Source organism: Tachysurus fulvidraco, chromosome 11 (assembly GCF_022655615.1).
Source record: "Tachysurus fulvidraco isolate hzauxx_2018 chromosome 11, HZAU_PFXX_2.0, whole genome shotgun sequence".
Lineage (NCBI taxonomy): Eukaryota > Metazoa > Chordata > Actinopteri > Siluriformes > Bagridae > Tachysurus > Tachysurus fulvidraco.
The window spans coordinates 20,917,283-20,933,882 of NC_062528.1; the positions used below are offsets into that span (position 1 = coordinate 20,917,283).

The 16,600-nt window shown below is 37.4% G+C and overlaps 1 protein-coding gene across 5 annotated transcripts in view; it reads left to right on the forward strand.

Annotated features, from left to right (window-relative positions):
• stim1a (stromal interaction molecule 1a) overlaps positions 1-16,600 on the forward strand; it is a 42,431-nt gene that overhangs the window by 11,913 nt on the left and 13,918 nt on the right. For all 5 annotated transcript variants that reach the window (XM_027150583.2, XM_027150588.2, XM_027150589.2 and 2 more), the window contains exons 3-7: positions 4,328-4,458; positions 7,149-7,263; positions 9,697-9,808; positions 10,225-10,340; positions 12,789-12,966. In XM_027150583.2, the coding sequence (XP_027006384.1) occupies positions 4,328-4,458; positions 7,149-7,263; positions 9,697-9,808; positions 10,225-10,340; positions 12,789-12,966 (652 nt within the window). The remainder of the gene's footprint in view (positions 1-4,327; positions 4,459-7,148; positions 7,264-9,696; positions 9,809-10,224; positions 10,341-12,788; positions 12,967-16,600) is intronic.

Here is a 16,600-nt window from a genome sequence, read left to right on the forward strand (position 1 = left end):
TCTTCACAAAACTTATCGCCTCTGTGGTTCATTAACGTTTAAAAGGAAAGACGTTTAAGACTAGCTGAACTATTACTATTTAACACTACTATTATTTTTAAGCTGTGTGGGGCAGTGTATCATTTTATTGCCTGTGCAGCGTTATACCGCATTATGATTATAAAAGCACTGTTTGAGCTTGTACACTTCCTCTGCAATCCATCCTGAGTGTCAGTCGTGTAGTGGAGGCTGTCCTGCTGTATGTAAGAGAAATCTGGCTCAAAGTGAGTTTGATCTCATCCAAGATCTCTGATGTTTCCCCGAGGGCCTCGTCCTCTTGTCCTCATTTGCCTTTGGAAGAAGATTTTTTTTTTTATACATATTTGATCATTTACGGACTTGATTTTTTATTAATTAATTCACAAACGTTTTTCTTTTTTTTACTTTGATACAAAGAGAAAACTTCACATCACAATAAATGAATAAATAAATTCTTTTAACTTTGATTTTCAAACCTGAATTTAAGAATTCAAAAATGACAAATTATATTATAAAATTGTTTAAGCTGGATTCAGATTTGTTTTTTGTTTTTCTCTCCCCTTAAATGAATTTTGACCTACCTATTAAAGGTGGGGTCTCCATTGTTTGAAATCCAATGTTGACATTTGAAATCACCAAAACAAACATGTCCCTAACCCAAATGGGCCCCTCTCCCTCGCCCATATTGACAAGAAGCGCCCCTTTTTGCTCATTGGCTACACGTTTGTTCTGATATTTTGTTTTGTTTGTCGTCCCGACTCAGTTTTCTGAAGCATTTTTCAAACAACGGAGACCCCACCTTTAAGGAATTACCTCCTGCTGGTCACCTAGATGTATGTTTTCAATAATTCAATAATTGACGTAGTAAATTCAGTCAGCACAGCATTTTCATACAGTAGATAGCCAATGTTTAACTTTGTGCTTGACCACAACATATTTATGGATATTGTATGAGAGATGGAAAAATGCTGCAATGGCGATGCTGTAAAATATGGCTGCTGATCCAGGGGTCTGTTTTGCGACCGGTGATTTATGTTAAAGTACAAAGGTGTGTTTTAGTTGAAATATATTATTGGTTGCCTTTGACAGGAGGTTAAGACAATGGGGGATATGTGATGAGGTTCAAATCTACAGATCACTCTGAATTAAAGGTGATGTCCACATTTGGCCAAAAGTTTGTAGATACCAGACAGTCCCACTCGTATGTGGTTCTCGCTTAGATGATAATATTAATGCAAAACCCGTGTTAACAGAATTGCCTTCACATGAGAACTTGTGTAAATATCCCTCAATGAAAAGATTTATAATTTCATTTTTAGTCATTTTTTGTTAACTTTGTCATTAATTCTGGAGACAACAGTACACCAGATGCCAGCGAGTGCGTTTGCATCGGTATAAATAATGAACACAACACGAGTTTAATTATGATGGACCGTAGAGTCGGTGAATGTGCTGAATTTACATCCCATACAAATTTTAGCATTAGAAATCTCAGTTGTTTTGTTGTTACATAAAAAGCTTGCAAGATTGCAGCCAGGCTTGTAGCTTTCTCTGCGGAATAGTGTATGTAGTGTATGTGAATTTTGTTGCTGGATTGTTTTGTCTCAGAGCCAAGGACAGATTAATGTGTGTGTGTGTGTGTAAACATGTATCTAAATCGCGTTTTTGAAATTTATGAAATATATTATGAAATATCACTCTATAGGATCAGTGAGTGCTGTCAAACGATGTGTCTTACTGTGATTAACCCAGCGAATATTGAAAATATAATGAAATACAAAATTTAAAGCGATGGCCTCAGCATTAAGTTCATTTAACCCTGGCTGAGAAAAGCTTCTTTTTGTTTGAATGAAGATGTTGGTCATTTTATTGATTGTTGGTCAGGTACTTTAAAACACCTAGGACACGGTAGGTCCTGGGATGGAGCTTCATGAGCATGCGTACAATACAACAATGTGTGCATGAATGGGTTTAAGGAGTAAAAATAAATGTATTTAAAGGTCAAATTTGACTGTTTTATACATTTAAGATATGTATGTATGTATATATATATAATGTGTGTGTGTGTGTGGACCAAAAATATGTACTGTGCACTTTTTGCTGACTTGAAGCACCTTGTCCTGCGCTCTAGCACATGACTAGTTATTTAACTGCTACCGTGTCACACCTCGAGTGTGATCCGCTCGAGTAGCTTGCTCCGGCTAGGTGTTCGAGTGCTTTCCGATCCCTCGTGGTCACGTTCCTGTGAGCAGCATAATGTCAGCTGTGCTTCACAGTACACACCCAACGGAGAACTTGGTCTATTTCCGATCTGAGCGCTGGCCTTCATGCCCCAGGAAATCCAGGGAAATCCAACTGCTGCTTATTCCATAACAGTGACCGGTCAGAGAGCCACCAATAACACGAGATGCCCTTTAATCCAAAATGAGCTTAACTTTGTTTGTGTCTCGGTGCTCTTGAATTCACCATGTTAAAGGTCTGACAGCAGTGCAGCTGCAGTGCAATTGCACACGAAAATAATAATAAACCGGTTAAGAAATGTGTTATTCGTAATATTTACAAAGGGAAAAAAAACAAGGATGTTGAGATGGTGAAGGAAGTGAAGGTTTTAGGTTAACATTTATAGAATGCATTATGAGTCTCAACTTCACTCTTTTTTTCTTTTTTTTTGTTTGTTTCTCAGTGCCATTCTTTTATTATTAACTTCAACAAAGTGATGAAACATTTTAACCAGTTGTGGTATAAGAGAAATAAAACACCCCGGGAACATGCCGTTCTAAGACGCCCTTGAAGCGTTTTGTTCCTTACGTGCCACCAACAACTAATTTAAGCTCATGATTTGATGGTGGTTTATTAGAGATCATTCTGAGCTTTGAGGATGTCAGTCATGTTGGTTAATTTTATGTCATGAACATTAAAAACTTTAGTTAAAAAAAAATATGTTTTAAGTTTTTATTTAAAGCTCTTTCTTCTCTTCCCCCCGAAGCGAGTGACTTCAGAGTGACACTAATTTATGATGGTCTGCATAGGCTCGCATGGTTATAAAACAGCTGTAAAGATTTACCATCTAAAAATAGGAGATGCCTAGTTTAAGTTAATACCATGGCTGAGCCTATATTTAGCCGTCTTTTGCTGTTTGTTGTGCGAGTTGTTTAGAGTTCAACTACCAGACCCCTATTTCCATGTGACTCTTTAGAACACACGGATACTCGAACGATGATCGTGGATGTGCTCACTCGAACAGCCCAATGATTCCACTCACTAAAAACTACGTAGTGAAATCATTTGCTGCGATCAAACCGTGACTTTAATGATTACATCGAGGATTTTTCCAACACATTTACCAGTTGTCTGTGTTTAGTGTTTTATTTTCTATCCGTCTATTCCATCTGGAAGAGAAATGGACTCCCTTTTGTTTAACAGTGTATTGTAGCATGATGCAAAATTTAGACTTTGTGCATCTCGAGTGTGCGATTCATATCAGAGAAATAATCACTCTATTAATATGCATGTAATTAATTACACAGTTTCCTATCTGAATATGCAGTGGAGTTAAAATCTAGAGAGCATGCTGATCGTTCTCAATCCAGATATCAACAACTATGTTTACAGTTACAGTAACAATTAAAACAGTAAAAGAGGTCTTCAGTAGCTTTTCAAAGGATGCCAGCCCTCCAATGATGAAGGGATCAATAATGAGGCGATCATTTTAGCCGACTAAAACATGCATACATAAATACATTATGTTGACTATGCCACTGCTGGGCCCTTGACTTAGGCCCTCATCCCTCCCTGCTCCAGGGGTGCTGTATCATAGCTGCCCCAGCACTCTGACCCCAACCACCTCAGTTGGGGTATGTGAAGAAAAGTATTCCACTGTGCTGTAATGTATATGTGGCGATAATAAAAGGCTTCTTCTATTCTCTTAATTCAGGTTTAGTTTTAAATATTCTGAGACCTTAATCTAGTATCATACATCAAATCTGAATGTATCGCTACTTTTGTGTCCGCTTCCTCTCAGGGTTTCTTCCCCATGGATGACATTTTGAGACAGGCTTATCATCCCTTATGCACAAACACAATCATCCATTGTCATCATAAACAATGGTCACTCGGCTATCATGAGTAATCAGTCAGCGGTGTTTCATTACTCGTTGGCCCAGAAAGACCATTTTGCATTATAAAGGTGTTGGATTTACCTCCATCGATTAAACATTGAACGATGTTTTGCACAATCAAATGCTGGTTAGAAAACCTTCAGCCTGGTTTTGTTTTATTTCTTCACCCCTGCCGTCTGTCCTCCTTGCAGAACTGTGCCGCATCGATGAGCCCCTGTGCCAAGACGAAAACGCTATCCTCAGTTTCGAGGCCATCCGGAGCATTCACAAGCAGATGGACGACGACGCTAACGGGAACGTGGACGTCGCGGAGACAGATGGGGTTAGTACTTCCCTTAAAAGTAGTCTGCTCTGCTAAAATCCTAATGCAGTTGCTACAAAATAAGGCAGAGGTGTTTTACTAAATTATTCATCGCTTTTGGTCCATGTTCAGTGTTTATACGAGGGAGGACCCGTTATTCTGTTTTATATCTTTGCTCTGCTTTCCTTCCTTCCTCCTCTTCCTTCCTTCCTGTTTTGGTCAGAGGATGACATTTCTGTAGAAAGTGGTTATAATAAACCTAAAAATAGCGCTGCGGTACTACATGGGTTTTACCATCACGAGACGAATTCTATACATATTTCAGGTTAAAGACTTTGCTTTCAGCTACTAGGTTAGAGATCCCTGCTACTCTTCCAGTGAAGATGCAGAACACTTTAAGAGATACTCCATGACCGTTACAGCATCCTTGTCACAGTTTTCACTGTTAGCCTCTTTAGCGTTCTTGTCTTTTTTGGATTACCATGTACATGTAACTTATAAAAAAAGTAGCTGTAGAAGTAACCCCATGGTACCTGCCTGTAATTGACATCTTTAGCTAGCTTTCTGTTATTCAGTACCATGAAATGCACTCGCATGTCGCCAAAAACAAACAAACAAAAAAACATATGATTTAAATGTGCTTATGACGAACAAAATAGTCAGTGTTGTGAGCCAGTGTGTTTTCCACTTCTCTGTAACGTAAACGTTGTTATAAACGTCTGGTCCTTGCATCAATGCTAGGTTAATGCTTAGCATCATTTCGCCACTTGATATGACATCAGGTCATAAACATCTTCTAGAGGTACCTGACTCGAGAGTGTTAGTGCTAATCCATGACAACAAGTGGATAATGTTTTAGTCAATGTCAATCCTAAATTTTTTTAAAGCAGATTCCAATCATGCCAGGTTGCTATTTTTTTTTTTTTTAAATATACACGTCGTATATTTCTTTTAAATGTTTTAATTGAACCTATACGCTTTCATGCACTTTCACAACACACTCAATAACGTAGCTTATTTTGCTCATTCTGAAGTGATCCATATTTCTCACCTGGATCTTATCACATGCTCTATTTGCTTTGTATCCTGCATGAAAGGTTTAAATAAACTAACAATTATTCAGTCATTTGCTGATCGAGATGAAATAAATAGACACTCAGCTTGTATTTAAACAGTTGTTTTATAAAACGTTTTCAGTTGGATTTTTGTTGTATGCTAACCACAAAATTTACTCCCACTGAAGTAAATAGGTTTAAGATGTTTTGATGTAAAAGACATTTACACAAGATTCAATACAAAAAAGTCAATTTACAACCCTTTTTTTTGTACTCGTGTGAATATTTTGCTCACCTGTGAAGTTCAAAGTGCATTCCCTCATTTGCATATAGCCACGCCCACAAATCCCCTTAGAAGGTCAAGTGCACAGACTTCATGGAGCACAAAATCTAATCTATGGGGCATGATATGAACATTTTTGTTATTTTTTTATGAATTTATGGGCTTTTTACGGTACCAAATTTTCTTTCTGAAATGGTGAGCTCAGTGACGGTGAGCATTGTACCTCGAGGACACCGGCTTGTCTAAAAAAAGCCACAGGAAACCTCGTAGTAGAAAACATCCGCCATGTCTGCACCGTCTGGGAAATCCAAACCTCATCCAGACCCCCCCCGATGGCTTTCCTTTGGTGTGTTGAGCCACCTGATCTGAATGCCTAGTGAAAGTCCAGCATCTCCTCTGGCTTCTCGTCATTCGAGCAGTATGCTGTGAAGGAGTGTTGTCTTACTTAAGCCAGCGTTTCCCCATCTGTGCACAAGACCTGCTTTTGCTTTCTAGTGACAAGGTTTTTATGTGGCTCTTCACTTCCTTCACTTGCGCTCGCTTCGTGTTCAGTAACAAAAAACATATCTGTTGCCATGATTTTTTTGTGTGTGATGCTACACAACATATTTTATGACACTACCATAGTGACCACTCAGTTTATTATTATTTAGTTCAGTAGCTTACCTAGCAGACAACACAAAGCTGCAGGAAGTGACAGCAGGAAAAAGGACGCAATTTGAGATTTTCGCAACTGCAGGCTGCACACAAACGTTTCCTCCGACCAATCCTACTGAGCCTTATTATTATTATTACTGTTCAGCTTATTTGGAAACTTTTATTGTGCTGTTTTAAATATTACATTATAAATAGATCTACTGATAGAAAGATGAAAGTAGATTTCAGATGACGAATGAAAGACTTTTAATTTATAAGTATAGATAGTATTTACTATAAATAATAGTATTTTATATGGTATTAAATAGTATTTTATACATAGTATTAAATTGTATTTTATTTTAAAAATATTTTTATGGCAAAAACAAACAAAAAATATTATAAATGGTTTCAAATGATCGGTATTTTGAGTCTTTGCTAAGCTGCCGTTCCTGATACTGTCTGAGTTTGTAGAATTTTAACGTTTCGCCTAACCGGTTTGTCCCATTGTCTTCGTAGATAACCAACAAGTACAGACTGAGTGGTGCAACGAAATGACCGAAGGGCTTTTTTCCCTTTAACTACAATGCTCAGCAACTTTATAACTTAGCTTTGTAATCTTAGTGTTTTAATAGGACCAGGATGGTCCATGGATTTTGGAGGTCTTTTAGACATGACGTTAATGTGAATCATTTCTACCTCTTGAATTTAATGAACTTCTGGTTCTCATCCCACAGTTTTTGAGAGAGGACCTGAACTACCACGACCCCAAAGCCAAGCACAACACTTTTCATGGCGATGATCAGTTTATCAGTGTGGAGGATCTGTGGAATGCATGGAAGAGCTCAAAAGGTATGCATCATTTTTTTTACATTTCTTTTCATTTATTTTTTTTTAATTATTGTTTGTTTTTATGGTTTTTAAATGCCTTTCATCTTTTTTTTTTTCATTTTATTTTTTTTTTTTATTATTCTCACTCTCACTCACTCATTTTCTACCGCTTTATCCGAACTACCTCGGGTCACGGGGAGTCTGTGCCTATCTCAGGCGTCATCGGGCATCAAGGCAGGATACACATTGGATGGAGTGCCAACCCATCGCAGGGCACACACACACACTCGTACACTCACGCATTCAACCACTACGGACAATTTTCCAGAGATGCCAATTAACCTACCATGCATGTCTTTGTATTTATTTATTTATTTTAATTTTACGTTTACATATTTTTTTCCCCTGTAATTCTTCATTGATGTATTTCATTTAATTTTATTTTGTTTGTCGTATTTTGTTTTTAATTCTTCATTTCATTCAACATCACTTTTCATTTCATTTCAACATCAATAGATGTCTTTATTTGATTTTTTTTGTTAACTGGATTATTTACTTATCCAGGTCCTTTCATTGTATTTTTTTTTTTTATTCCATTCATTTTGTTTTGAGTTTCCTGCTTTCTTTCGTTAGATTTTCTATCCATCTCAATCCATCCTAATCCAATGTAGTTCTGTTAGAGTTGCATTCATGCTGCGTTTGTGAAAGTGTTTCCTTGTCATGCACTGATAGATTTTGTCTTCTTTGCGATCAGTAGAGAGAGAGATGGATGTGCTGAGTCACCTTTACTTACCTTTTTATTTTCTGTCCTGTTTTACTTTCACTACATGGAATCATTTTCAATTTGCATAATTTTGCATATTTCACCATGAACTCATACTTTGGATTGTTTGTGTTGGCGAAAGCACCTTGGTGATTATTCCTGGTACTTTATTCCTATCTGTACCACGAATATGAGTGTAGCTTTTGTTTAAATGAATAATTGTTGGTGGAAAAAAATTATCTTGATTTTTCTCAAACAACAAACAAAATCACAGAGCAGTTTACTGAGATCTGTTTATATTTCCGGTTTAAACAGCAGTCATATAAAGCATGCTGCCTAAGAGCTGTTGTTTTTACGTAGACTATATGAGGCTATATTCTAGTGATTAACATATTGAGCTGAGTTTTATGTCTGTTGTTTTCTTGCTTCTTCACGTTATGAGAAGGTGCTGTAGTTCCTCCATGATTTACCTTTGTCTTAAACAAATTGCAATAGAGATTTAGCCGTCCTGAATAATCTAACGTTCACAGCTGTGCAGTCTGGAGCGGCTTTCCAAACATGGGACTTTGTGGGATCCTGACAGAGGAAAACAATTAAAACTTGAGACTGGTTTAATATCTTTAGATCCATTTTTTTTTCTAGATTGCTAGAGACTATTTGGAATGCTACAGAAAGTTTAACCAACAAAAAAAGCAGTAGTTTATCGTGTGTGTGTGTGTGTGTGTGTGTGTGTGTGTGTGTGTGTGTCTGTCTGTCTGTCTGTGTGTGTGTGAGTGTGTCTGTCTGTCTGTGTGTGAGTGTGTCTGTCTGTCTGTCTGTGTGTGAGTGTGTCTGTCTGTCTGTCTGTCTGTGTGTGTGTGTCTGTACTTGACTGTGATGGCTAAGAGAAACATAAACTTGTATTTTATTTCACAATCAAAAAGATAAACGTTTTCTTTTTACTATGAGTCGAGATGACGTGAACAGTGGGAAGGTGGCGGGGCTTCCAGAGGTTGTCATTTTAATAAAGTTAATACAAGTCTTTTAGATCTTTATAGATGTAATATTGCATTTTCATTTGTTTTTTTTTTCCCTCCCTAAACGTTTAAATAATTATTCAGCCCACTGTTTACATGCTTCTGAGCAGCAAGTGTTTATCAGGTGTTTATTTAAAAAGATAAAGAGGGCAAAGTGAGGAAGTATACTCGTAGAGAAGTGTGGAAAGGGTCCAGCCTTCAACAGCTCGTTGAAATACTGATAAGTTTTACTGCAGTCATACTTCTGTCCTGGTGCTGAAGCTCCAAGGCTTCGTCTCTCTTCCTCTCTCCTCTCGTCTCATTTACCCTGCAATGCAGCTCTTCTGAACAGATAAGCCTAGAAGGCGCAAAACAAACAAAAATGAGCGCGCACACATGCACGCCTTTTTGGCTTACTGCTATCACATCATCACCCCTTAGAGCACTGATGCACTGAAGCATTCCCAGTAGACTTTTGATGGTGTAATTATTTCAGCTGTCATGATTATCACTGCAATTAACATCCTAATGGCTTTAATATTAAGGCCTTAATTATTTTTTGTTTTCTGTCTCTTTTTTTCTTCTTCTTAGCTTGTTTTTCAGTGACGAATCAGCAATTTTTCGAGCACTGCACTTCTATCGACACGATGCCGTGTTTGTTGCTATAGTAACCCTGTGTTTCTGTTTACTCCCCAGTGTATAACTGGACGGTTGATGAAGTGGTGGATTGGCTGGAAAACTATGTGGAGCTCCAACAGTACGTGGAGGCTTTCCGCAAAATGAACATCAACGGAACGTCCATGCCTCGGTATGACGCCTGGCGCCTTATTTCTAACGTAGCAGCACGTTATGTTCGAGCAAACAGAATTAAACATCGCAGACGTGCCTATGAGAACTCAACATAACTTAAACATAAAGTTTTACAGTAAAGTTGGTGCTCATGTTTGTTATTACAGACATGTTTAGTCCTCTACAGTGAAGAGGTGTTGATTAATTGTCACATTTCATTTATTAAAAAAAAGTGTCAGTGGCTCATGTTTTGTTAATGGTAATGTTTATAAATTAAGTTATTGGGTGGATATGAATTCCAGGAGTAAGCCTCTTGCTTTTAATGAAAGCTGTGTATGTGGAAATGTTCGCCGTGTAAAACAGTCCATATTTTTATTCTCTGCAATTATCTTATTTAATTATTTTATTTTATTTTATTTTATATATTCTCCTCAGTCTGGCTGTGAAGAACTCCACTCTCACTGTGACCGTGCTGAAGATCCTGGACCGCAGTCACACTCAGAAACTTCAGCTAAAGGCCTTGGACACTGTTTTATTTGGAGCCCCAATGAGTAAGAGCCCTCCTTCCTTCCGTCCTTCCTTCCTTTTTTTTCCTTTTTCCTTAAACTCAACACTACATATCTGATATATGTCTGATATAGAAGGCAGCGCTCTCAAGTCTTGCAATAAGCTAAAATTCTCACGCCATTGCTGTGGTTTTGACCAGTAATCAGTTCTGGTTTTCTTTGTCCATATCGCTGTAAACTAAGAACAAGAGAGGAATTGAAAGGGGGAAAAATTTTTTTAAAAAAAGCTGTACGTTCTGCATAAATGAGATTAGACTCGGTATGCAGTAGACTTCCTGTAGTTTTCTTTTCTGTGTGAAGGTTTGCATGACCGTATTCACTGACTGTCTGGTCATGCAAAACAACCTAACTGCAAACTTGCCTTTCTGCTTTATTTGCATGCTTCTCACTGAGGGGCATTTTCATTTTACATCCTAAGGAAACAAAGCTGCGCAAAATTATAACGGACGAGACTTTGTGTCCGTCTAAAACAATAGATCCACACCTCAACGAGTCTTGCCTCGTCGGCTCTGGGAATATCTCACAAGCTTCTCGTTTCTGGCTCGTGTCCGCGAGCTCTGATGCGCCAAAGAGAGAATCGCTCTGTATGCTAAGCACAGCTCTCTGGCGCTCCGAAACAGATAAGCGCTCCAGTCTCACTTTCTGTTCTCCGGCCACGCCTCAGGTTTAAAACGCTGTGCTGCAAGGCACGATTGGAGCGTTTCTGTCTCACTCGCTCTCCTACAATTCATTATTTTCATTGTATTTCATTTGCATTTCATTACCAGAGACCATGTTCTGCCTCTATTAAGAACATGTCTGTTTTGTTCTGTAGACAGTGCAGGATGCAACCAAACAGCTCTGAATGCTGAAGCTTGTTTGATTATGATCTTATCATCTTCACATCAGACGGGACTGGCACAATATCCGGGAAACAAACGAGCCTAATTATGTTATACTACAATATTACATATAGGAAGACCTCGTTCTGATGAGATTAAATGCACATGGAGTCACTTGGGATGGTTTTTGTTATTTTACATGATTATAACTGACTATTCACATCTTGACCGACCTCGTCAGTGTTTTTCTCCATCTTTGTTTGTTTGAGAAAATTACAGGTTGAGCTCAGCAGCCATTTTATAATTTAATTCAGATGTATGTCATATACGTTACTACGTCACCAGAGCATGTATTGGTGGCCAATAAAAAAAACAAAAAAAATAAACGGCTGTGTTTGACGAGGCACTCAAACACATAAGGTCTAGAATGTAAAAAAGAAATAAATAAATCGTAGATCCCACAGGCTGGTTTAAAGGAGCTGTTATAATAAGTAACTGGTATAAAGCACTACTTTATAATCGAGTGTTTGATTTTGGTTGTCTAACATTTAGCCAACATTAGATAGATTTCTATTTAACCGACGTAGGGTTTTGATTTATTTATTTTATCCAATTATTATTATTATTATTATTATTATTATTATTATATTCCTTTTCTTTTTTGGAAAGTCAGGCTCGCACATGAACGGATGCAAAGCACTTCTCCATTCTGATTTAGAAATAAACATCGTCTTTTCATCGCGTCTCTGGAATATTTTACGTGAACACAATGCAGCCGGTCTGAGCATTTGGTGTTTATAAAAGAGAACCGAGGTAAAAGGTGGAGAAGAATAAAAAGCTGAGGGTCTGCATGTGACATGTATTATTGTGAAAGAGTGTGTTAGGTAAAAAGGCCCAGCTGTGGTTCCTAATGCAGTCTGTGTGTGACAGCAGTATTTCATGATTAACTAACACCCAAAGTCTCTCGCTTTGTGCATTGGGTTTTATTTCTGCATGTCAGCGGATATTGTTCATGCAGTCACCAGACTGAATACGTGACCTATTTCACTTGCTTTGGTCTTTAACGAGGTGCAGCAGGAAGTCCAGCTGACCGTGACAGGAAAGTCAAACCACCTCCGAATGTCTACTTGAGCTTCTCTGAACTCCATTGCTTCTTAATATAACATTAAATCTTACTTGAAATGAATAAAAATAATTTGATGAGGGGAAAATTCCTTATTATTGCTTACAATAATACACACTATGCCCTAGGGATGCGTTTCTTTTACAAAAAAAAAAATTGCATTTGAATAAAAAATGTAAGTATGTACGTACGTATGTAAGTGTTATATACTGCGTATATAATGTATACACTGTATGTGTCGTACATTGGACGCGTCATCTTTTTATTATGAAGATTATTGTTTCTTTATAAACTTTTTTTTTTCATGTCTAAATTTACAAAAAAAATCCTAAATAGAAAAAAGGGATACGTGATGCAGAAAGGAACGCTAAATATATAATCAAATCTAAATATATACACACAAATAAATCGAGTCGGATGGTGAAGTACCTCGAGAACGTCACAGCTACCCCAAAACTTTTATTTCATACTTATTTTTCTTCTATACAGTGAACAGCCACAACCATTTAAAGGACTTCATGCTGGTGGTGTCGATAGTTATCGGTATGGGTGGATGCTGGTTTGCGTATATCCAAAACCGCTACTCCAAAGACCACATGAGGAAGATGATGCAAGACCTGGAAGGTTTACAGAGGGCTGAGCAGAGCCTTCATGACCTCCAGCAAAAGTAAGTGGAATTGTTCAGTATATTTCACTAGTTGGTCCAGGTCTCTGTTTAAGTGAATAGTGTCACCTGGTCAACCATGAGCAGGTCAAACTCTAAGGGCCTTTTTATTACACCTGGTCACTTCCTGTGTTGTCTCTGATCCGATAGCTATCTGATTTGTTAAAACTGTTCTATTTACATTAGGCCACATAAACGTGTGTCGGCCAATCGGATATCGATCCCATCTTTCTACTCCCGCCCAAAATGCTAATATATTTTTCCTCATTTCAGGGGTAATTGAAATGGAACACGCCTTGGTATATATACTTAAATATACTTTTGTTTCTATATGTTTTTCAAAGCTTTTGGAGCGATGAAAGTGTCCAACAAAAGCTGCGTCTCGTCCATGTTATTTGTTTCTGGCGCGATGCACGACTCGTGAGTCACCTGCGAGTGACATACTTCCGTTTGGGAGGAGTATAGCGCTGACGTATGTGGCTTTAACAACCACATTCATTTATACCTGTCCAGTTTCATCTGAAATGCGTCCCAGACCACCTCCTGAAGGGGTTTGAACGAACGGATTTATATTCGTCTCGAAAACGTTTCGGAGGGCATTTAGACCTGGTCTTTTTACCATCGGATAGCTATCTGATCACAGAAAACGCAGGAAGTGTCCAGATGTAAAAAAAAAAGCCCCTAAAACTACAACCATCTACAATCTAGTGACTTTAGCTACATGGAAATGACTAGTGATTTAAAGAAAAAATCCACCCATTACATTTTATTTTAAACTTCTCTCAACATATTTTCACCTTGGTTAATTATTTCCAACATTTACCCACAATGCCGTTTGAGTACAGTACCTTAAAGATAACGACACTCTGGGACTCGATTCACCTCAGATACAGAAAGCGATGTGGTGGCTCTTTAGTTCTGTCCGCTGTATATTTGTACCCTCCTGTCAAACACTCAATGCTGATCTCGTAGATTTCTACGTGGGTTAGGTGTACAGTATACCAACTGCTTATCATACACAGTGTCGCCTGAACGTTTCTGAACCCTTTAGAAGATTTCTGCATAAATGTGACCCAAAACATTATCAGATTTTCAAGCAAGTCCTAAAAGTAAACTTAGTGAACACAATCAAACAAAAGAGCAAACAATATTATTCTTCTTCTTCATTTAATTAATGAAAAAAATGGTCTAGCATTACATATCTGTGACTTACAACAGACTCTGAAAGCAAATTTCACATACTTTTACGTGTCGTCGTGCAGCAATAACTGTAAGTCGAGTTTCTGGTAACTTCAGTCCTGAACAACAGCTTAGAAGAATTGTATCACATTCCTGTGAACAGAAGAGCTTCAACACTCAGATTTTACTGGGTGTCCTCATATGAATTGCCTGCTTCAGGTCCTTCTTTTGGTTTCAGCTCAGGACGTTAGACATTCTAAAACTTTATATTTGTTCCTCTGTAATTATTCTTTGGTACAAAGACTTGGGTGCTTGGGCTTTTTGTCTTGGTCTATGACCCATTTTCTCTTGAGATTCAGTTCATGGACTTCATAAATCTTGCCATTTTCATTTAGAGTTCACTGGTAGAATTCTGAATTCATTGTTCCATCAATGATGGCGAACTGTCCTGGCTCAGATGCAGCAATCCAGGCCCATGCCCTGCACACCGAAGATGTTCAGTGTTTACCTGATGGCAGACTTGAACATTAACATTAGCCAAAGTAAAAAAGGCCTTTAGTTGATTAGAGGTTCCCCTGTATTCATTTCTGACCGAACGGACCGTTACATATCTTGCTTTTTGAGGGATCTTTGTTTCTTGACCACTTCTGTGAATGTACCAATGGTCTTAAATTTCCTCCTTGTACCAAATCTATATGACGAGTCCAAAGAGAGGAAGTTTTCCAGCCTGATGAGCATCAATAACGTTTTCTGAAGTCCTCAGAATTCTCCATTGTTTTTGCAATGATCCACGTCCACAAACACGCGTCATGGACATCAGACTTTGATATATCTCTGATCTTTTAAAAAAAAAAAAAAAACGTGGCATTTAAGATCACAGGGTTTCTCCCAATAAATGTGGCTGTAGTGTGTCATAGATCAATATCAGTATCATAAACAGGGTATAATAAATAACACACCTTATTTATCCTCTGGTCCCTGATAAACCTTCTTTTCAAGGCCATGAAAATGCCTTGATGAGTCAGGAAGTGGCCATGTGATATGGCAGGAAGACATCAGTAAACTGTTTACACCAGTTCTTGAACGAATCCCCCCCCCTCTCTCCCTTTCATGCTCTCTCTCTCTCTGTCTCTCTCTAATTCATGCTCTAACTCTCTCTTTTGTGCTCTCTCTGTGTGTATCTCTGTTTCTCTCTCTCTCTTTCGTGCTCTTTCTCTCTGTTTCTCTCTCTCTCATGCTCTTTCTCTCTCTTTCGTCCTCTATCTTTCATGCTCTCTCTCTCTCTTTCATGCTCTCTCTCTCTCTGGTGCTCTGTCTCTAAAAGCCCACATTCTTAATTATATGTAAATTCCTTAAATAATTCACTGACGAATAAACTGAAATGCTAAATTAAATTACAAAACATTTTTTTCATGATACTGACATAAGAGAAGGTAATGGATATCAAATATAGCAGATAAAATATAAAAACATTGTATATTGTTAAGCAAAGTTATAACGTGCTTCTTTTTAAATCAAACGTGCATTATTTATTTTTAATAAATCTAACTTCATGTTTGCAAATGAATAGGGTGTGTAATTAAAGGAGCTTAAAGGTGCATTGGATTTCAGAAAACATTTTGAGAAATTGTACTTGAGTATCTGTATTAGATATCAGCAAAAATAAATTGGAGAAAACGTATCGGGGGGAAAAATCTGAGAACGTATGAGATATTGGATCCTGTAACAAATGGCAAATATTAAGTTTGGAAAAACATTATAGACTTTTTTTATTATTATTATTTTTTTTTTTTTGGACTGATTTTTTTTATTATACATTAGATTTTATTTTGCAGTGAAGTGATTCAGTTAGAAACAGTGTGCGTTTCATCCAATCGTAAGGGTGTCAGCATCTGTGTCGGCAAAGGAAAAGCTGCAACGTTCAGTAATAACTACTAATAACTCAATTACTATAAAACAGAAGACGTACAGAGGTGTGTGCCCTGGGCTTGGTGACTCCACTGGATTTAACCTAACTTAAAGGAAGATTTCTGATACAGCAGCATACGAGCTCTATAATGAATTAAAAAAACGTAAGTTCTCATTTTTTTTTAACGCTACAGGTACAAAGATGGCATTATAAAATGTCTAATCGGAGTTGAAAAAGATTGACTAAGTTAAAGGGAAATCGATGTTTTGTTTTTTTCCCCCACTTTCACTTGTGTGTATACTTCTTCAAAGTCCCATTATTATTATTATTATTATTATTATTATTATTATTATTATTATTATTATTATTATGTTCTGCCTTGTCTCCTGTTTAAAAGCTATCAGTGGCTAGTTATATGGATGATGTAACATTACATTAAAAATAGTTCCAAAATTCCATTAAAGTTTTATCCACATACATTAAGAATTCATAGAATTATTTAAAAAAAAAAAAAGAAAAACAAACATTACACATGTGCATGCAACATTA